The sequence below is a fragment of the Nothobranchius furzeri genome, chromosome 15 (assembly GCF_043380555.1).
Source record: "Nothobranchius furzeri strain GRZ-AD chromosome 15, NfurGRZ-RIMD1, whole genome shotgun sequence".
NCBI lineage: Eukaryota > Metazoa > Chordata > Actinopteri > Cyprinodontiformes > Nothobranchiidae > Nothobranchius > Nothobranchius furzeri.
In genome coordinates, this window is record NC_091755.1 from 28,721,617 (window position 1) to 28,744,804 (window position 23,188).

The window sequence follows — 23,188 nt, forward strand, 5'->3', positions numbered from 1 at the left end:
GAATTATACATTAGCCAATGAATAATTCATCAGTGCCATTCCTTAATGATTACTTGCTAGGCAGCGAATGGTAATATTTGCTGATAAATTTGCTCATTGATCTTGCTTGTGTTTAATCAGGCTTGTAGCGATGATGTGCACTCCATTTTCTGTTAAGAGCACTTTTTCTGTTCTTTGTCTTGAAGGCTGTGCTGAAAAGCAAGCTGATTATCAGTTTCTTTTTATTGTTTAAAAAACATCTCAGAATAAATGCGGTTTGATTTTTCTTTTGCTGAGTTTTGCGTGTCGATGTGAAATGAGTTGTTTATCCTTAAACTCGAACAGATCAAAGTCCAATTAAATTTTTGTCTTTGATGGCCTGCAGCTGTTTCACAAGAAGTGGTGTGTTTTCCTAGTGAGTCTAGACACGGTCTGTGACGGTAAATTACGAGTACGTGATAACGGCTTTCTTGAAGCATTGTTTTCATTGGCAGGGGTCTTAACATCTGCACCAAGCCTGATTATTGACTCGTTATAACGCTGCAAGTCTAGCATCGCCTAAGCCTCGACACGCTGGCTGTAACCATGTGGATATATTGCTTGTCCACACAATGAGAAAATATTGACTTGTTGTCACTCACTCATTTGATTAGTTGTGTGGGTGATTCAGCTTTTTATTTGTCGCCAGAGCAACCCAAATGGGGGGGAAAATCACAGCAACAGTCTCATTCTTCCATCCTGTAATGAAGCACCAGAGCATCACAGGCAATCACATCTGGAAAAACTCTTCTATAAGCAGGAATGAACGACTTTATCACTTCTAGTGTATTGCTGGCACTTGTCAGCTCTGTTAGTTTCCACAAAAAGCCAACATTTGACAGCTTTTCTCACAGCCGAGCGTGCAGCAGTGTGGGAGTGATGTACTCCAGCAATTCCACTTTGATTTTGCAGCTCGGTTGAGTGTGATTTATCCTTATTTTTATTGTGTTGGCGAGTAGCTTCATTTTTTTTGGTCTGTATGAAGAGCGGCTTACAGCAGTCGGCTTTTGTGTGTAAGCCAGGTCATAAGAAGACACCCTTACGTTTAATCCTGCAGGATTCATCAGTGCCCTCGTTCTTCTAAAAAATAATGAGGTAGACAGCAAGGGCCGCCCCGGGCTGCATGTCGGGAGATGATTTCTCTGAACCGGCAAATCATTCCTTTTTTTAATGCTAAAAAGACAGGCTAATGACTATTCTTGATTTGTGTCAGTGCTTTAAGTTAACTGACTTTAATTCTCAGAAAGATCTAATGGGCTTGATTGTCAAGCTGAGCCGAAGCAGTCAGAGCGAGGATTGTGCTCGGGTGGTGGTGGGGTGTAATTGTTTTTGCTGGCAGTGATTCTCTCTGGAAGGGATGACTGCACTATCCAGATATGTAAACACACAGAAACTGTAAGGCAGTTTGCTGATGCAAAAATGTCGCATTCATCCCTAAACGCTGCTTTTTGATTGTTCTAAAGGTTGTTTCCCTAACCTTTTGTCTGCTCAGCTGAGCATCTCAAACATGTAAATCTTGTGTGGAAAATGGAGATCTTGAGGAAATCATTAACTGTGACAGCGCGCAGTAAAACAAAGACAGGGCGAAGTAAAGACAACAGATGCTCAAAGGCGTTGATTCTGCTTACTGGAGCGTGACACTTTGAGTGCAACACAGAATCTCGTTGTTTTCATGGTAGACAACGGCACCATTTCCTTGACGGTCATCTGTTTCCAGAGGTGTTTGCAAAATTGATTTAAAGGGATGTCTCAGTCATTTTAATATGTTTCTGTGTTAATACTATAAATAATATGTTTCCTGAACAGCCTCTGTTTGGAGAAGCAACAGCAAGACTGATGAACTAACAGCTGGTTTCAGTGCAGCCAAGATCAAAAATTTATAGCAAGTTTTGCACAAAAAAAAAGCAGAAACTTTACCTACAACACCAGCAGCTGTCACTTTCAGAAGTACTCCGATGACTCTGCCATTGTCAGCTGTGTGTCTGAGGGGAATGACTGGGAGTACAGGTCAGTCATCATGGACTTTCTGGACTGGTGTGAGTGTAACCACCTTTGCTTTAACACCAGTAAGACAAAGAAAATGGTGGTTGACTCCTAACTAACCAGTAAAATCCAGAGTGCAGACATTGAGGTGGGTTAGGTGGGTTGGTTGAGGTGGCTATACCTTCAAGTACGTGGGGGTTCACCTCGACAATAAACTGAACTGGTCCCACAACACAGATGTTCTATAAGAAGGGCCAAAGCTACCTCCACCTCCTGAGGAGGCTGAGGTCCTTCAGAGTTAATTCCCATCTTCTAAAATCCTTTTATCACTCTTTTGTTGGCTCTGTTATTCATTCTGCTGTGGTCTCTTTGGGTGTAGGCAGCTCTGAATGAAACAGAAAGGGACTGAACAAGCTAGTTAACAAAGCTAGCTTGGTCCTTATTTGCCCACTGGATTCAGTTGAGGACGTGTGTGAAAGACAGCTCCTTCAGTGGCAGACTGAGACATCCCAGATGTAGAACAGAACGCTACCGTAGGTCATTCATCCCCTCTGCAGTAAGAGTGTATAACTCTTCAGTTTAACTGGTACTGGCATTATCCTGTTACACACAGACATCAATGCAATACTCAGGATGTGTTCAATACTGGTGCAATTCCAGATGTACATTAGTATGTCTGTGTCCCTTACACTACAGAGTTTTCCCCTTTATTCGTTGTCTTTAGTGGTTGATGGTTACAATAATAGCTTACTGCCTATGTGGTTTCACCTGTACTATTTTGTTATTTTTCATCTTCAGTGTATGCGCTGCTGTAACGAGTGAATTTCCCCACTGTGAATTTAATAAAGTCTATTCTATATTCGATGCATCCAGACCAGGAATTTCATAATATTTCTACCAAAATAAATAATAGTATATTGTGCGATTGACAGCATGTAAAAAAAAAAAACATGTTTTTGCTCACACTGCTGTGAAATTCAGGAGAACTGAGTTGTTTTGATAGCAACGGTAGTTTTGTTAATGCTGAAAAGCCATTTTTTAGCTCATCAGATTGATCACAGTCATTGGGTAAGACATTATTTATAACTTTTACACAGAAACACACCTCAGGATAGCTGAAAAGTCTCTATTTCTCATAACTCCTTTGTTTGTTCATGTCTGGTTGTTTCTTCAGTAAGAATGCTAGTAATGTTGATTAGGCTGTAGCAGCAGAGAAAAGTTCCAGTTTTTATCTTTTCTAAGTAACGCAGCTGCTCCGTCCTGCACCAGTGGAAACGGTTGGCAAAATATAGTCAGATAAAGATCAAGTTAAGACCCATGAGGAAGCGGTCCAGTTTGCAAACATCTAGCTATTGGGGTTAGTGGTTGAGTCAGCATTGGGGCAAGACTGGACATCTGTCTCCCAGTGATCTATAACGCCCACAATCCCTCCCACAGACTGTCGGCTTTGGCACTCGAGCGGTACACCGGTTGCTGTAGCACACCCAGCCACCCACAACACTGGCTTATCTCGCAAGCATAACAAACAGCACGCTAACAGAAGAGATTGAAAGCAATAGGACACAGAGCAGCAGAGCCCCGTGCCATCATAACTCCACTTCAAAACACAAGGCTTTGTTCTGAGATTGTTGGAGAAGACATCATGGCGAGGTAGCAGCACATCTTTTCATCCTCAAACACACTCACTCCCACTCAGTCAGTCTGCTGTCGGTGAAGGAGATCCTCGTCTTGATAGGGCTTCAGAGAAGGGTAGTCCTCCGGGACTGTTGTTCGGGGATTTTTACAGCTCTCCTTTGCTCTGATTAAAGGAACACTTGTAGATCATCCTTATTTTAACAAAAAGGTTCTAGTTGTGGCAGTTGTGGGTTAAACTGGAGGTGTGAGGGGTCGTGAAAAGCCATAGATTTGGATTTTTAAATGGTTATCACCTTGATATCCGCCACTCCGCTAAGATAAATATTTAATGACAGGGTGGGAGAAATAGTCGTTACAGACTGCTGGTGAGAAATTGAGCTTCTATTTAGAGTCCATACGGTTCCATAAAGTCATGGCATTGGTAGACAGCCCAAGGTTATTAGTGTGGTATGAGAGTAGTGTGTGTGTGTCTGCAGGTCGCTCAAGAGTTCTCACTCCTTTTCTTGCTGCAGTGATATGAAGGAGAGAAATGCTCATGAATCCGTGATGCATTGTGTGAGAAATGACAGTGTTGTGGCAGCAGCGCTACTCTTATTGCTCAAAAGCATTATTGCTGAGGTGCACTTCATTTGAACGGTTTCTACAGGAGAGAAATGACTACTGGCCTCCACTGCCTTAGCTTTGCTTTGTTCCACATCATAAGATCTCTGCCCTTTGGGTGCTTGTTCGGTGTCACGTCATGCAACATTGATTAAGGTTAGACAGTCCCGGCTGCTATGAAGTTATCCCAGTGTAAAGACTGATCTGCCTACATTGATTGCCCCAGCCTTACATGTTACACCTCAAGTAAATAGAACCTTTAAATTGATATTATTAATGCTGTTAGAATATTTTGTGTAAGATATGAAAGGATGTCTCCCATCAGGACATGAATGTTGCTGCTCAGTACGTTTAAGACACTCGTTTAAGCTCTGCTTGATTCATCCTGTTTACTCATTACACGATAGCGGCAGTGAAAGCAGTTACTTTCAGCTTTCAAGTACCTTGCTTTCGGTCACACTGCGGCTCTTATTCATTTCACTGGTGCTCCCGAGGCCCCCCAGGCTTCCAATCAGTCCAGCGAGGGGCGTTCGCAGACATCTTGCCCGTCTGTGTGGGGAATAGGTGTGTAAACACAGCAGAGTCCTTATAGCTCTTCCTATCACTGCTATTGGATTACCAGCTGCTTTTCCAGGACTCATCCGCACAGATGAGCTCCAAGATCAATGAAGCTCTTAGTGCAAAGCTAATTCGACCAAGAATGGCTTTGCTACTGCCGATAAGACTTTTTTTTTTACTTTAAACAAAAGCCGAGCCCATGTTGAATAGCCACATATTTTCAGCCCTTTTCTCTCCCGCAGACATAATTTAGAAGGACTTTCATATTCATTATTGAATTGTTGTGTTGGCCTGCTGAGAAGAGGGCGTAGAGATGGAGGTAGTGAACTGCTGCGTAAAGTGATCCGGCTAGTTTTGCTGAGTCTAGCAAGAATGCTGCTTTTCCTTCAGCCGAGCAACTGGTATCATAAATAAGCTAGGAGGGCGTTTTCTGAGGGATGAGGTGTCTTCTGCTTCAACGGTGAGCGGGGAGGAACGGGTTGAAGGAGCATATGACCCTCTTGTTTGGAAAATCCCAAAGCAGACTTTTCATTGCCCCCAAGTTCTCAGTTAATTATTGTTTGATGCTAATAAAAGAGGGGTGGGGCATGTTACGATGGATAATTACTCAATGCAGCATTTCCCCTCACTGCCCCCCCCCCCCCCTCTCCCCCCCGCTTAGGCCTGTCAATTGAGTACAGCAGCCAAAGATGTCCCCTCAGCCTTTTCAGAAGGGGACAGTAGGGAGAAGGGCGAAGGACGCCATTTCCTCGAGTGATATACAAGGAGAGACAGTGTTATGTGTAAGGAGCTGTTGAAGGATAGAAGGTCAGGGCAGTTACACAGTGGCCATTTATTGGTTCAGAACATAGTCTGACCAGGACTGCAAATCCAGCCGTAGGTCCTGGATGTGGCACTATTCCACACATTTCAGATTGACACGTGCATGCAGGCATATGAATGCATTACTGTAGTGAAAATGCTCTGTGGCCTTTTTATAAACCTGCAGATGCAAAGAGAAGCTATTTTAACAAGATCCTAGCTGCTCAAACCTGCTCTTAGATTTCCCTAAGCAAATGGCAGATGTGTTTGAAACTTCTCTCTTATGCATGAGCACAGCATATGGTGTGCTTAAACACGATGCGAGCATGGGATTAGTTAGCAGTTGTCTCATAACAACGTGCCATTAAACGGTTACGCGAGCTCTGCTTCTTCCTTTTTGAAAAGAGAACCAAAAAATCCTCAAACGTTACAAAAGTGTCCAAGTCTGAAATGTAAAAGTGGTCAGTTGTATTTTCATTGTCATTAACGGGAGGAGACGATGGAGGAGACGTTGGTGTGACTGCCGTGGTTGAAGCCTAACATTAACATTCCAAGAATATCTGAGGCTTATTCACAGCAGCTCGGTTACACAGCCAGCTTTGTTCACCTTTGGTATAAAGAATGCAATCAGACTACCGGCTCCCTGTTACGTTGGTGTTGGGCTGTTTTCATTATGCCTCTGTTGTTGCTCTGTGAAAGATGCAATGTGTAATCCAGAACATTACAGTTGGTGTTGGGGGAAAAATAAATAATATGCAGCTTGTGTTTTCTGAAGGCATATCAGCTGGGGATCAAGTCTCCATTTCACACATGAACAGAGTTAATCTGCAAATCACTACTGTACACTTTGTAATATTGTCTTTATTTTAGTTTCCCTCCCGTTCCAAAAGCCCATTGTTCTACAGCAGGGCCCTGCTGTTAATCTTTATGGAAAATACTTTCCTTTTGCAGCTGACGTTTATATTTAGGTGAGGACCTGAGCTTTTGCTTGTGGCCAAAAGCAGTAAAAGTGTAAGGGTCTGGCTTCCTCACACTGTTTAAAACGAGTTGTGTGTCTGTAGTCTACCTGTGGATGTGTGTTTGTGGCACTAAAATGCCACTGCTGTAAGAGACCAAGACACAGGTACTGTATGTTTTATGAGCTGTCCTCAGAGGATATGGGAGCTCATATCCTCCTTGTTCTGGGAGCATTTTCATCTCTCCTTTTTTTATTCTGAGAAAAACAAAATAGAAAAGCATCTGATCATATTTGCAAAACCGCTCTGTTTATGGCTGCAGGTTCATCATTTATATTATTGTCCACATGTGCTTTGCTTTTTCTCCTCTGCTGAGGATCACTGGTTTAAATGGCTGAGACAGTGGATGACAGGGCTGAGCGCTGCACCCCTCCCTCTCCAAACTCCTCCCTGCTGACTGCTCACTATATCAGTCCTTTTCCTTTAACAAACACTCAGAGTGTTGAATATTTACAGACAGCATCTATTTAGAGTGTGTACACTTTAACTAAAGAGCTACAGCTCTGGTTGTGTGTTGAAAGCTAAACAAACCCGAATAAAAGAGGAATCCTTTGTTTGATTTACCTTTTAATGGAAATGAGCCAAGGTGGTTTGTGTAGTGGCGGTTGGTGGTTAAGAGAGGCGTTTGCATTTGAAATAAAATACCTACCTAATTAGCGGTAATACCATCCTGTGTCATGTTGAGGTGGAGGTGCTTTTCAGCTCAGATCATTATAAGGGACTGAGGGGGGGAAGGGGGGGGGGGTGTCCTCAACCACCTCAACCATCTGCTCAGGGATAGGACGGAGTCTGCAGCAGCAAAGCTTAATATTTCACACAGAGAAATTGTTCTGTGTACCAAACCAGTGCTCATTTTTTTGTTTTTTAGAGAGAGCTGTACTTGAAGGCATCCTTCGTTGCTCCTGCTGGCCTGTGCCGTCAGTCTGAAACCTCAGAGCTGTCTTATCTGTCACTCTAATCTATTTGTTAGTTTTCCCTCTCTGCTGGCACGTCTCTCTGTGTGGCATAGTGATTAGCGTAGCTGGAGGATGTAGGGCAGCTGTACGAATACATTTCCTCCTCTCTCGCACTCATTTAGACTACCAGTTGAAGTTGAACTGATTGAAAGGCTTGTTAAGCTGATAGGCAGATTCTAGAGAAAGAGTGGTGATATTTGATTGCAGAATATCGGTGGAAGTGGTGCATGATTGAGTGCTGAGATATTAAAATCTCAAGAGTCTTTTCAACACTAGGCAAAATTAGCTTTTTTTCCTTTTCTCTTGCCATAAATCTTTTTACAGCATAAATCTGAGAAAATTTTTATGCAACTAACCCTCCTTCCCCAGGAACGTATATGATACTTGATTCTCTGGTACAAATCTAAATTCAATGTGTCTCCAGTTTGTATTTATACCTCTTCCGACCCCAGCTTTATCACGGTGTAAAATTTCATTTTAGCTAAAGCAAAACAAACCAAAAAAAGTCATTCTTCAGTAGATGTGAAAGGCATTAAAAGTCTTTTTGAATCAGGTTTTTTTATTCAAAAGTGGAAAAGCTTCTCTCAAATCCACAGGGTAACTTAATTATGAGCCACAAAGCGCCGTCCGCCACCACATACCTTACATTCTCGAGCTTCTGTTATCAGTGACACACTGGGAGAGGTCCTTCACCAGCTCGCTCACGATTACATTCTTAAAAGTGTCTCGTTTAGAAGAAAGGACAGAGGTGACAGCGGACAGCCCTGGCATTTCCCCCAGGAGCCGTGTCAAAGCAGGATGCCCGGTGAAGCAGTCAGACCTGATGACATAGCAGGCAGCCTCGCTCTGGTGAGGGGAAACATGGCTAACCTGTATGTGTTGGAGATGCTGGTATTAGGCTGCAAAACGAAGCACTGCTCAGGGAACCTTGTAGATAATAGACGCCTTGCATTGTGGAGCAGCCGCCTCAGGGTCATTTCAAGCTCTTGTGGTGAGCCCACAAATAGGGAGTGGAGGGGATTTTTGCCTTCTCTTAAAGGAGTAGAGAGCACACGAGACAGTTGTATGCCTTAGAGAAGAGTTGGACCCTTGGACAGAGAATACATTTAGTATTGATTGCTTCTGTTGGCCTAAGAGAATTTGCAAATGATCGGTTTTGTCTGTTCAGATGGTGATCTTTGATTGCACTCTGTGTCATTTTGTATTACAGCCTGTTCTGATGTAGCAGTGATTTGCAGCAGTGGAGGCTCTAGGCATGTTTAACTGTTTGTGTTGGAAATCCCCAAGCTGTAGGTTATTTTTCTCCCTCAAACACGTTTTACCCACTAAAGTAACCCCGAATGTTGTCTAAAAATAGCGCCTTTGTGAGTGCAGCTTTAGCAGAAGAGGGGAAAAAAAGTGGTTATTAGTGAATTGAAGAACAAGTGGAGCAGACAAGTGTCACTGCCCTACCGATGCAAAGTCAAACAGAGAAGGCCTCAGAGAATAAAGCCAACCCCGACTGCAGCAGGTAAGACAAAGTAGGCAAGGTGCAGAGACCAGAGAATCCCTCATGAAGTGGCCGAGCCCTCGGCTCCAGCTGAGCCTTTTATTGTGCTGTTGTTTCTGGAGAGCCTGGATGGCAGCTTGGATTAGATCGCTCTGGGTAATGGATTGGCGCTGACGAAAACCTGCTGCTGCTCACCGTCTCCGCGGCTCGGATCCCCACACTACCAAGGATCTGGCTGGTTTATTCGGATCAGTTTGAGGCGCCCTCACTGTTAATAACCCTGTGTATATAAATGCTAACATTGTTCTCCTCTAATCTGTATTCATGCGAGTATTTCATTCAACCCTGCTGCAAAGCCAGCCGTAAATCCGTGCCAATCACATTTAGCGACTTCATAATTCTCCCATTTGAATATGCCATGAATGACTTTTCAGTCTCCTGCGATAAGCTGACGTATTTATTGTTACATTAGGTTCGCTTTAACGTTTCTGTAGAAGGCAGATTTTAAAACATACATCTCCTGCTAGATTTGTAATCAATTAGTAAGATTTCGTAGCTGCTTTATCACACACAAGAACAGCATATTTAGAATATTTCTCTTCAGGTATGTTTGATTTAGAAGTATAGTGGTGAATGTTGATCTCAGGTAAATGTGAGTTCTTGAAATGAGTAAAAACATGCCTTTCATGAGGCCGTTGAAGTCGGAGGGAAAGGGAAAAATAAATCGGTGTTTAGCAACAGAAACCTGCTGGGTGGCCATTGTGAGGGGATGATGTGTTAATCGAGCCACAAACTGTGGTTTTTCAGGCCAGAGGTCTCATTTTAAAAGGCAAGCAAAAAAGAAATGTATTTGAGCGGGGCCCCGCTGGCTGCTAGCCCTTGACTCCACTGCAGTAATGTAAATGGTAGATTAGGCGCCGTTAGCCAGGACCCCCTCAACCCCTCTTCAGCCACCTCCCCCTCCTCCGCTTTTCCATTAAGACAGCTGGTATCTTTCAAAGGGTCCTGGCCCAGTGATTGATGTGTAATAGCTCCTAGCCTCACCTGCCCCCTCACAGCATTATTCTTTGGTGAGGCTGCAACCAGCTCTGCTTTCCACCAAGAGCTTTGTTTTTGGACCAGTGGAAGGTTATTTCTGACTTTTTCAGTCTCGTTCTTTCCTCTCCTAGTCATTCGTTTTCAGACTGACCGCTCCATCACTCTACTGACCTCAGACACTTTTATTTACTTGCTGAACTTCACTCAACCGCGTCAGGCTAAACCAGTAACAGACATGACATAGTTTCCGTTTAAACAATAGCATATGACCAAAACAATTTGTAAAGGAAGATACTTTGGTCTTTCTACGGTTAATAAAAAGGGTTTGAGTCAGGTGATTGGAAATGAAGATTTTGGACAAGGTGGTTACGTAAAGTGCATCCAGATGCAAACTAAAAGTGCTTGGATTGCACAGATCCTTACAGGGGCCTACATCTGCCTCCAGCATCAAAGGAGAACAGGTCAGTCCTCCATTTGCAACAGTTTAAAGTCCTCATTGGTTTCACTGGAAGAGGCTTATGTTCCCGATTAGAGGAGAGTAGAGGTCCTTAGCTTATACACAGATTCTTGCAACCCCCAGGATTAGAGATGTGCTATACCGTAGTGAACATTTACAAGCTTCACACACCTCTGACACACTGCTGGAAGTTGACAGACTCAGAGTTTGAAATTGACCCTGCAAGTGTAAAATGTAGGTAATTTCTGTTATTGTGTGGTTGGATTTGAAAAGGCTGCTTTTCATGCTAGTTAATTGGTTTTTCCACATGAAGGTCTGTGCCACGTTGTGTGCAGGTTTTTTTTTGCAGGTATTTTTTGTCTTTTTTTTTTTCATTTCATTAAAACACTGCATACACACATGTATACACACAATCCTTCTTTTGTGTTCATTTATTTTTGCATTATTTCACCTTCCCATATTAGTCTCCTGTTATTATGATGTCTGTCATTAAATGATGTTTTTACATTTGATTATTGGGTATTCCTTATTCATTTTGATTAGTTGAATTTTGAGATTTGGGTTTGTGGAGCTGTAATCTGTCTTTAAAGGTGCTCATTGCATAATGTCCTTTACAAAAATAGCAAGTTTGCTTCTTTAAAATGATCAGGTAAAATTAAATTGACAGATGGTAGGTGTAGTTGCTTATTAGGCATCCAATAGCTAATTACAACTAGCTGTCAAATATTTGAAAATATAAAGTAAAGGTGAGAACTAAGTTAATCAACACCTGAATAAAATTGTGAGATTTCTTTTTTATTTTATTTTTTAAAGATTATCATATTTCATAGCGAGAAGTGGTCATCGGTGGATCACTCACTCACTCACTCACTCACTCACTCACTCACTCACTCTCACACTCACTCACTCACTCACTCAAAAAACTGCTGTTTTACAAGCTAATTAAATTAAAGATACAACAAGCCATATCTGAAGTGGTTTTGTATTTTATTAGGACTGCTAACTCTCACGTGATAAGCGTGAAACAAGCATTTGACTGTCTTCACGCGCTGTTATGCCACACCTGCAGTTTCTCAGGTTGGTAAATCATAGTTTGTCTATCTCAGCGACACACTGCATCGCGCTACAGTACACACTCCTCTACAGTACTGCTGGGCAGAATTACAGAAATGTTATGCCGAGCAGCCCAAATGTCAGTCACGTGCATAAACGTTCATATCTTCTTTTTTCTCCAGTGAAATATTCTTCAATCTATTCCATGTCTACCGCTAGATATCTTCTGTATGCTTTTATCTGTTGAAAGGGGTAATAGGCCCTGCTGTTGACAAATTTAAAGGAAGTGGCATCCTGACCAATCACAGGCTTGTGGTCTCTGTCACTTTCAACAGACAGTTAAAGAATTAGACATGTCACTGTCACCCTACGCAGGCCTGCAGCAGAGCCCTTGTGTCGACACATTGTGCGATGCGTGTCTCCATAACGACGCAGACGGAGAAATATAAATCTGACTTTAAAACTCATATCACAGCCATCTACTAGGGTGGTGGTCCTTTTGTTTTGGCTTCCACATCACGATCTTGTGTTTCGCTATCTGTGTTGATGGGATAAAATAGCATTTGAAGGTTTGTAATAAGTTAGGTAGAATTGTAGGTGTTTGTTCATATTTATTTTACTAGTAGAATGATTGCTGAGTCAGATGGTTTATTTTAAACACAGGAGGGGGCTCCACTGTGTCTCTACACCATCTTAGGTATGTATCGGTGGAGAGTGGGTATGCTTGCAAGAACATGCCCATTAGAAAGCTCCAGAGCCCTCTCATCTTCTGTGTTTGCTAATGTGTTCTAGTGTGTGTACGCCGGCAGCCTAGTGGTCGCCGTGGTAACTCATCATTAGGTGATTAATGGGGCTGTGACGAGGCTGTGGTTTAATCAGGCCTTGAGTTTGTGTTGAAACCGACGACATGAGCAGCTGCCCTGTCAGTTGGTGTCTACTCATGAGATGACAACACCCGCTGCTGAGGAGTGCCTTTGTCAAATATCTTTCATTGTGTGTTAGTTTTGACACACTCACCCACACCATCTCTCTGTTCTTCACCTCACCTTTTTTTTTTGGCTCTTCCAATAAAAGCTTGCACATATCCTTTTCAATTCAGTTTTTTTTTTCTGGCTCAATCTCTATTTCTCCCTCATTTTTCACTCTTCCACCCCTCCATCACAGCCACGGTAACACCGGTGCTGATTGCCTGGCCTGAACCCTCTGGGAGCTGTAATAACTATTTCTAGTTAAGTTGTTGCCGTTGGGGGTGGCGGGAGGGGTTAACACTGGCAGTAAATGAGAAGCCTCCTTTGTAGGTGCTGTGTGTGGGTCCGGTGTGCTGCTTCAGCTTCACCCACTTCACTGTTTATGGATGATTCAGGAGAAAGTGGTAGCTGGATAAAGATAGCTGTAAGTGGCAGCGAACCTAGCATGGCAAATGACTGATTCTGCCTCCTTCCTTTCCCCTCCCTCACCCAACGGATTGCTATATTCTTCCCTCCAGAGCTGTCACTTCACATTATCAGTGTTGTGACTGTCAGCCAGGGCACTGGGTTGGGGTGGGGTGCAGTGCAGAAGCCAGAGTATACAGAGAGAGAGTCAGGGATGAGCAGAATTGAGCCTGGTGTCATCACAAATGGTTTTAGTGAAGCTAGTTTAGTAACTCTGTCACTGAGCTTTACGCTGCATATTTTATGTGGCTTTACACATCAGACTCCCTCTGTGTGTACATCAAAAGAAAACAAACGCCGACATCATTCTCTAGGTATTCAGACTGTATCCTACCATAATACTTGGCTCCCATATTCAGTTATGCCTTGTTTAATTTTGTTGTTGTACTTGCTCCACGTACCTTCCTGTCTCTTCTTTTGCCCCAGTGTTTGAGGGTGTCACCAGCAATATTATGTTTCTTTTAGAAAAAAAAATGGTGTCAATTAGCTGCAACTCTGAGCCAGCATCTGGGAGCCTTAAGTCTTTTAAGTGGTCAAACCGTGGAAGGAATGGGGCGCAGTCTTGTCCTTAATACAAAAGATTACGCAATGGCGATATAAAGGGCGTATGGGGGCGGTCTCTGTGCTGCCGTGGACTTCCATTTAACTTAGACATAACTTGCTTTCTATTGCAATCGAAGCTGCGTTCATTACGTTATTATTATTTTTTTGTGACAAGCCGCTCCTAAAGGTGGCTGTCCTCTGTAGTCCCTGTGAACGGTCTGGTGATCTGAGCTCCAGTTCTAACGGAGAGAAGCTACCAGATCTCTGCATCGCTCCAGTTTATCATCTTAGCTGGTTCTGTGTACAAAGTGAAACTAACTGCCTGTGCTTACCTTCATTTTCATATAGTTGTCAGCTGGAGCTCGGCAGTAACTCCCCATGTGATCCTGACACCTAGCCTGGCCTGCCAGAATTGTCCTCTGTTTAATTCTGCACAGAAAGAGTCTGGTTACTCACAGGCACAGAGGCACATGAGGGGTGGGATTAGGCAGCTCAAAAACAACCAATCAGAAAAAATACGGAAATGCCGACTGGTACAGACGCTGTAGTTTTTTTTAGCTGTAGTCAAAAATGGCGTCTGGCAACGGCACAAACATCTTTTTTCTTTTTTAGAAGAAAGACCTGGCGCTTCTACTTGTTGTGGTTTTAAAGACATTCAAATCATTCAGAACAGAGGAAAGAGCCGCAGCGAACTCCGCCGCAGTCTTCGTTGTTTGAAAAACTAAGCGTCGCTATGTGTGACGTCCGCAAAGCTGTAGTTTTTTTTTTAGTTGTAGTCAAAAATGGCAACTGGCGACAGAGCAAACATCTTTCTTTAGAAGAAAGTCTTTAAGTGCTTCTACTTGTGGGTTTAAAGACGTATCCAAGTCATTTAGAACAGAGGAAAGAGCCGCAGCGAACTCCACTTCAGTCGCCATGTTTATGAGAAACTCGGCGTTACGGTGTGTGACGTATGCTACTCAGCGCTGATTGGCTCAGTTAGAAATCTCACGGGGTGGGGTTATTTGAATAGGAGAGTTCCCAGACCCTTTCTCTGTGCAGAATTAAATGGGAGGAGTCTGGCAGGCCAGGCTACATGACACCACCCTCTATTTTGTCAAGACGTAATATGCATTCATAAGTCCGGCGTTGGGGCAAGCAGGGTTGTCACAGTGTGAAAATTTAACCTCACGGTAATTGTGACCAAAATTATCACAGTTTTCGGTATTATCGTGGTATTTTTTATAACGTGTTACATTTTCTGACAACTAAATAAACCCTGTAGATCAGGAAAATATTGTCCTCAGTTTTTCTAAATTTTTCCTAAAATTTGTTATTTATAGTTATGTTGTTTATTTGTTTACATTTTTCCCCTTTAGTCTTCAAAATACCAATATTTGCACATAACTTCTTATTTTTTGTCTGTTTGATGTCATCATTTTAAAAATATTAGATCAGATGATACTCAGTACTCAAGTAGCCTTCTAATCAGATACTTTTTTTTACCCTTACTTGAGTAATAAACCCCTATATCAGGAAAATATTGTCCTCGGTTTGTGTCCTTCCAGTGAGCTTTGCAGATTTGGGAAAATGTCATCAGGCAGTAATCATTGTTAAATTCATAATTATTCTCGGAGAGAGACCAACTCTTATCTGCCCCTGGGAGCCCCGTAATGCATAGCATCATTTCAACATGGGGGTGTCCGTGACACGGTTTATATGCAGGTAGCGGCACTGCGGCTGCTTTATATAGCGACTCGTTGCTTTCTCCCTCAACCCAAATCCTCGGATCACGCATTTTAGCTAAAGCGCTAACGTTAACTTGCCTTGCGTTGACTGTAGAGTTGTGGGTGATGGTCACGCAGATGTGTCATGAGATTTGAAGCGTTGCTGCCTTTCACAGACACTTTTTCTGCACGTGCTGCAAAAAGGATCGCCGTCTTCTATCAGCTGTCCCTCGCCATTCTTCAAATATCCAAAAAATTCCCGTACTTCCGGCTTTGTCTTCTTTGAGGGATAATAAATGTCTTGAGCACTGCCGTCTCCTCCTTTGGCCATTATTTCAGCTTTAGCTTCAAGAAAGTTTTGGTTGTAAACAAACCCTATACCCATGTGCCGCCAGCAACTTCAGTAGATGATACGGTGGCTGGTAAGGGTCACCGCGCCTACACCGCAGCCACGGTAATCCACCGAGATAATATATTTTTTTTAAAACAAGACGGTTAGTATTATTGTCAACTTTTTTACCGGGGTTTACCGCTACATCGGTTACCGTGACAACCCTACTACCAAGCGTGGCAGCATGAATGCTGTAAAATTCCTGCATCACCATGCCGCCACAGCGCTTTCACAAGACACACCGTGGTGACAGTATTATGCCGATTTGCAGGCATCGTGCGTCTTCTATAAAGGGCTTTAGAGTACTCTGCTGGAGGAGCCTGTAGGAGCTTGTATTTCTCTAACCCACCTCCTTTATTTGATAACAATCCATTTGTTTTGTTTTTTTTAAGTGTGATAAGCAACAAATATTGCTAACTGGGTCTAATTGTCTGTCTTCTTTTGCCCACAGTTTTCCTGAAACACTGGGGTTGTTGGTGTGGTCGAATTTTCCCTGGATTTGACTGGTAAATTCAGAATTCTGAAGCCCAGGCTCACAGTCTACCTTTCACGGAGGCCCAGCCGTGAGAGGACTGAGGAAGGCACGTGGCGGATCATGACGGCCGACAAAGAAAAGGAAAGAGAGAAAGAGCGGGACAGGGACAGAGACAGGGACAGGGACAAAAGAGAGCCCGGTAAGTCCCGCCGGCAGGACGTGGACCGGGGCGATCGTGAAAGTGAGAGCTCCAGGCCTCGCCGCAGCTGTACGCTAGAGGGGGGAGCCAAGAACTATGCAGAGAGCGAACACAGTGAAGATGATGACAACGATAATGGTAGTACTGGCGGAGGCAGCGGGACGGCCGAGGAGGCTGGCAAGAAGGGCAAAAAGAAGATGCCCAAGAAGAAGTCCCGCTATGAGCGCACAGAGAACGGAGAAATCACATCCTTCATTACAGAAGATGATATTGTTTACAGACCCGGAGGTGAGTCCTTGTCATGGGTTTTCTAATTGTGTTAGCAGGTCAGTCTTGCTACAGACTGCAGCTTTTATTTATTAGTTTACTTATTAGAACTATCTAACACCAGTGCTCACACACTTTAGGTAACAGGAAAACAATGATCAATAATGGATTATTCCTAAAGAACCGGTCATTTCTTGTGCAATGAGCTGCAGAGGCATTGCAGATTTTTCAAAGTCGCAAATCTCTTAACAGCAGAAACTCTCCCTCAGGCTAAAGGCCGCTGCATCATGCAATCAATTCTGTGACCCTCTCTGAGCTTTGTCTTGATCTGAGTCAATAAAGCAAAGTGGTGCTTCGCTAGATGATGCGATTGTGACAAAAGCCATGATAATGATTTCATCCCAACACCATTTGACTCGCTGAAAATATGCCATGGTCTCTGGCCCCATAAGGAACTACAATTTCCTAGAAACATTTCTGAATGGCTGTGAAATGATCGAGTCAGAGGACGAACCAACTTTATTCACGGCTGTAAACAAGGATGAACTTTGACTTTCACCTAATGAAATAAGTGTGTGTCCTTTCTCCTGTTGCTGCAACTAAATCATTGCTGCTGCACCTTGCATTCATATAGGTGCTAGTGAAAGGTCAAAGAGTGTAGGAGGAGCAGATCCTGTTGGCTTGTTTGGCAATCAAAAGGATTTTAACTACATACATAAAGACTATTTGTTTCACAATTAGCTAAATGCAATAGCACATATCAGTTTAGCTGGTTTTCATGGATCGGTTTCTAAAAACAAAAAGTTTGTTTTTGACTGACCGACAGTAAATTGAGCATTGTTAATGTTGATGTTAATTTCAAGTTAAGGTGAGATGTTAATGTATGTTTTTTTTTCTATATGGTTTTGCTCATGTTTTGATTCCCTACTGAAACACACTGAATGACTGCATGCATCTATCTGGTGATAACGCTACATTATTGTTGGCAAGTGTTGAAGCTGGTAAATACCATTGATGAGTCTGTTGAGATTGGACTAGTCATCAGTACCCCTTACCCAAACAAGAAAACAACAAAAACGCAAAATATTTTAATATCTTTTTAATATTTTTAGCTCTACGTCTGACATCTGAGTGAAGCGATATTTATGCCTTTTGTCTTCAGTTAATTTGTTGGGTTTATACTGGCTCAGATGCCACACCACACTCCTACCACGAGGACCGGTGTTGTTAGATTGGTTTAGATTAAGCTTAAGCCCCGACTAGTGGTGACAGCCTCAGCACTCGTACACTCATTTGTAATTTACCTCCTAGTGTCAACATGGAAGATCCTCTGACTCACCAACAGACTTCCTGCTGTCTCCTCTTTTCATTGTTCAGTTGATAAGCTGCGTGTGTGTGTGTGTGTGTGTGTGTGTGTGCGTGTGCGTGCGCGCATTTCCCTCCTCCTGCTTGGTCATTGGTAGCTGCCTTCTTGCAATCAGATTTGATGTGTGCGGCTTAGGCAGACACAAAGCCTGCAATGGATTATGCTTTACTAAATGTTAAATCCCTTTATAGCCGTCTAGTGACATACAATATGTAAAACTGACCACCCTCAGAGAGAGATTTGCACCGCCCTAGATGTATGTAATATGAGGATGGAGAGCGCTGCAGAGGCTAAAACAAACTGTAGCAGTTGTTCTGATGTCACAGAGGTTTTGACATATGCAGGCCTGTCATCACGCGAGAGAGAAACACTCCCAGGCTTCCCCTTCCCCCCAAATCTCTCTGCTTAGCCTTTCTATCCCTTCAAAATGGTTTTGGGCAGTTTAGTGCACATCGATTAGGAGGGAATTAGTGGAAAAGGGAAGTGTAGGTGACCAGTAGGTAGACCTGCAGCTAACTCAAGATTTACAGTTGTTTAGAAGGTTAGAGGAGTGTGTCTATGGTGATGGCCTGAGGACTATGTCCCAGACCATTTGTATGGGCTGCTGCTGTGGTGAACAGCCTAATGCAGGGCGAGCAGACGGGCCAGATCGAACCATGCCCTGTGGCTGAGATTTCAGCACTTCTCCAGGCCCGGCTAGACACCTCTGAGCCTGTTCTCTGCACTCATCCACCCCCACCACCCCAGATTATAGATCCTCTCTTTAGAGATTACACACATTGCCAGGGGGGATCAATAGGAGACACCATGGAAGCACAGAGACGCACACAAAAGAATTGTCAGTGCACACATTTATTGTCCAGTGATGGCCACTAGTTTTGCACACCAACACTGTGACACTTAAGCATGCACTAACAGGTTTACATGGTGTAATTCGTATTCGTATATACACCGTTTGGTCTCTGATAAGCACACTGCAACACACTCGACACCCCGGTCTAATAAACACAGAAATATCCCCCCTCTCCTCTCTGCAGAAGGTGGCTCCTTCCTCTGAATCACTGTGGCAGCTTTAAAATGGAGTCTCTTCACCCTAGAAAGAGAAAATCATTTAAAGAATACACATAATTTCACTGAGGCTCTTTTAAAAGAATGTGTTTAATACATAGTGATATTTTCATCCACTGCTTTTGTATATACAGTTAGAAGCATTTTTCTTTAAGCATTTTATGAGCCATGTCATTTTGTTTGGCAATCTTTAGAGAGGAAAATGTTCATTGTTATAATGTAGAGCACCTATAAGAGGCCACTGAAGTGTGATTTTGTTGAAGTTGGAGCCAAGACAACTGGCAAAGCCTGTTGGCACAACCCTTCCCCTCTGCTGCAGAGGCTAGCTGTCGATCACTTAGCAGCTTCTAGTCGAGCTAAAGTAAGGGACGAGCCCTAGGAGATGTTTCCTGTTGAAACATGGCAGTATGAATCTGTAGCTTGTCATTAACTGAGCAGATCTATTTTTAAAAGGCCCACTCCACGCTGCTGTCTCTCCCTCCGCTGGAGACTCTGGGAAAAGAGCGTTTTGGTGAAATCCAACCACCTGCCGACTGCTAAATGAGAAAGCGTGGGCTAGCCGAGAGGGAAAGAGAGGGGCTGAATGAGAGGGGGGTGGTGTTGTCAAAGAGCCTCTGTTCTCCCTTAGGAGCTCAGTCAGCTGTAGACCTGCCCTATTGTGGAGAGCTGATAATATTGCTTGCCAGGTATTTCCCACTGCTTTTCCACTGAGTAGAACTGAGGCTTGTTGGGAGAGTAGAGAGGAAGGAAAGCTGAGGAAAAATCAAATGTCCTTGCACCTTTAGGCCTTGACTTCGTGTAGCACCATCCTACTGGGAGCAGCCCAGCAGGAAGAAGCATAAGGCAGCCTCGGTCATCAGCTGGTCTCTGTTAAATCACTTGTAACACAAATATCCTGTTCCTTTCTATTGTCACTGGCCCTCTGGTCCCTTTAGACCCACATAATCACTTTCTTTTTAAATTTAGGATCCTTAAACTAGATTGAAGGGTGGTGTGCCTAAAGTTGCACTCCCTTTTGTTGTGTGCGTGTGTGTCTTTCAGTTTGAGCCCAGCACCACTTTTAACAATGCAGGTGCATCCTGCCTCATGGCTAACGCTCAGCGCCTGCAAGCGTGACTCAAACAAACACTCCTTTTGATTTAATAAGCCCGTCTAGCATCCTACAATATGCACCCCCTTCCCAGTAACACTGTTTACAAAACACTGGTATATACGGCAGTTTTCCACTATGTGACTCGCTCATTGTTGTGAGGTTGTGAGAGAAAGGCAAACCGATATTACCCAAGCTCACTCCCCCACCCCACCCCCACCCCTTCCCCGCTGAAATGCTGCAGCAAATTAAACGGCATCCATTGGTTTGAATAACGCACGGCCTCCTTGCTGAGGGTAGGTGTGTTTTAGATTAGACATGCTTGGCAGCTCTTACAGATTGGCAAGCTGAACACAAAGTTACAGCGAAAGGGAAATATTGAGTAACTTGGTGTGTATCGTGAGGTTATATCAATCAATATGCAGTTGATTGAACTCCGGCGACGGAGTAACTGGAGAAACTGTGTCCACCAGGATTAGATTTCATTGAAGTGTTCCAGTCTACTCAGTGGCTTCACAATTATCCCCCTTTGTCAGAGTATTGAGCTCTTGGCCTTTGTCTGGGTGGCATGGCAGTGAAGCAGTGGATTGTGGGAGAAGTTAAACTTGCTGCTGAAGTAATGAGAGCACATCTCTGCAAAGGTCCTGCTTTGGTTCCTCTCCTTTCTCAGTGAAGGCTATGTCCGTACAGCCAGCACTCACTTCAATCCTCAAAACTACCATCCCCCACCCAGAGTCTCGCCGCCGTTAAACCCCTCTCCTCCCTCCTCTCTCCACTTGAGCGAGGAGACCCTTTTGCAAACACACAAAATGGCAGAAATGTTTAACTAGCAAGGCAGACCCTCAAGGAACTGGGATGTCCATTCGACCAGTTGCCCTATATAACCTCCCCTAAGCGCCGTCTCCCCCCATTTTTCAATCATACAGCAGATTTTCAAGCATTAACTTTGGTTCAACTTCTACATTGGTAGCATTTAGTCGCTTTCAGAGGAATGCCCTTGAGGAAGTGGACTTTCCAAGCCCAAAATGAATTCAAAATGTGCTTTTGACGTTTGAAGAATAGACTCGCACGCTGTCTGTGAATGATTAAACTAGACACCCCCCTCCATGCTCTCCACCCACCCACCACCGCCACCATCTCCTATCTTTTTCATTCTCGCTGTCTGGTCTTTGTGCCTGTTGATGTGCTGCTCATGGGTGTAGACACAGAGATTTGGCTTCCCTAAACGAATTTGCCGCCAAGGTGAGGGGACACTAAACTCTAATCCCCCCTGATTTGACTCCTCCGAAACATGTCATCTCCTTCAGATTAGTCTCTTTTGTTCTCCGCCCTCCCCCACTGTCCTGCTCCCTCCTCCCAACTCCTCTCTGTCGCTCATCACACACAAACCTTTGCGCTGCTTACAGATCACAATAGGACCGATGGATATTTTCATTCATGTTATCTTGTAAATGACTTCCAGGGATGCTGTTAAGGAGGGGAGGGAGAATAGGAAAGGGCGGGGGGAAAGCAGGAAGAGGGCAGCAGTGAGAGAGATACAATGCGTCAGTCAGACCCAGCATGGGTGATTAGCCCCCCCCCCCCCCCCCCCCTTTAGAACAGCTCATTCAGCTCACAGCAGATAACAAGCCCACCCTGGGGTTACACACACACACACACTTACACACACACACACACACACACACACACACACTCCAAAAACAAAGACAATGATTTCAGAGGCGCACTTGTGCACACCAGCACCTCTACAAATGATATCTTGGGTGTCAGGGCCATTTAATATCTTTCCCAGGCCTCTTTCCCTCTGCAAGCGGTAAGATAAACCGCAGCCAGATCGATAACTGTGTTGACACAAACAAATAAATAACAGATGATGGCGGTGTCAGTCACTGGGAAGAAAAAGAAAGGTGGCTACAGATCTTTTGTTAGGGAAAGTGTGGCTTGGCTCTCCTGCTTGAAACAGCTCTGCGTGTGTTTTTGGTGAAACGAGCACCAGCAGTTTGTGTTGTCAGTGTAAATCTTTACCCGCGGTGGAGATGTAGTCGTCCTCCTTAACTGTTGATGGTTGCACAAGCGCTGCTGTCCTTTGCACCAAATGTTTGGAAACTGACCCACAGGAGCTGACGGGTGGCCTGTTTTAAATAAATGAAAGCTTTAAAATCTACTTTTATCAAGAAAATAATGGTACTGTTTGAACCACAAAAAACAAATGGATTGGTCACTTAAACTGCAGTGGGGGGTCTCTTTTTTCTGTATTGGGTCTAATAATACCTGGCTGTGTCTGGAGAATGCTGTGCCAGACTTAGCAGTAACCATTAGCCACTTCCCCTCCCTCCCTCCTCTTTTCCTTCTCCACAGAAGTGGCTGTGTGTTTTTGTCCTCTGCAGCGTGAATGTTTTTGTTAAGGAGATGAGAGTTCACGACCTGGCCATACCACCAGTCACATTCAATTTAACAACACAGCCAGCCACAGCCGCCACTCCTCACAGTGTTACAGGCCTGCTGCTGACATCATTAAGCCCCGATTTTAAAATGAATGAGACGTGGAGGGTGGCTTACTCTTTTTTTTCCCATTGTTTCACTCAAACTCAAAGCTAATTAAAAGTTGATGACACCCCCCCCCCCTATTAAAACATCTGTTATCAAATCAGGTTAAAATAATCATTTCAACCAGTCCTAATATTACAGTTCTGCATGTCCTCTTCACTGAGGCAGTGCCAGTGTTTATTCTGACTCTGTGTTTAGTCTTGCACCAAATCTTTTCCATTCTAAAGCAAAGGATTTCCTTTTTTTGGCCTGGAAACTTGTTTTCAGAATGGCACCAACTTTTTGTTGGATTAAAACCAAGAACAAAGTGCTTCTAGATGAGTCTGTTATATTATTTATTTTTTTCTGTTTTCTTTCTGGCAGATTGTTGATTTAATATTTACAATCTTCTTTTTTGAATGTTGCTACAAACATCAGCTGGTGTTTATGAATTTAGAACTTTTTATGTGTTGCATAAAACATGACTTCAACAGCCTGCATAAGTCACACGACTGGGACG

The 23,188-nt window shown here is 43.6% G+C and overlaps 1 protein-coding gene across 3 annotated transcripts in view; it reads left to right on the plus strand.

Annotated features, from left to right (window-relative positions):
* rerea (arginine-glutamic acid dipeptide (RE) repeats a) overlaps positions 1 to 23,188 on the plus strand; it is a 138,057-nt gene that overhangs the window by 44,682 nt on the left and 70,187 nt on the right. For all 3 annotated transcript variants that reach the window (XM_054745844.2, XM_015967689.3, XM_015967691.3), the window contains one exon: positions 16,129 to 16,639. In XM_054745844.2, coding sequence (XP_054601819.2) covers positions 16,273 to 16,639 — 367 coding nt within the window. In that variant the 5' untranslated portion in view covers positions 16,129 to 16,272. The remainder of the gene's footprint in view (positions 1 to 16,128; positions 16,640 to 23,188) is intronic.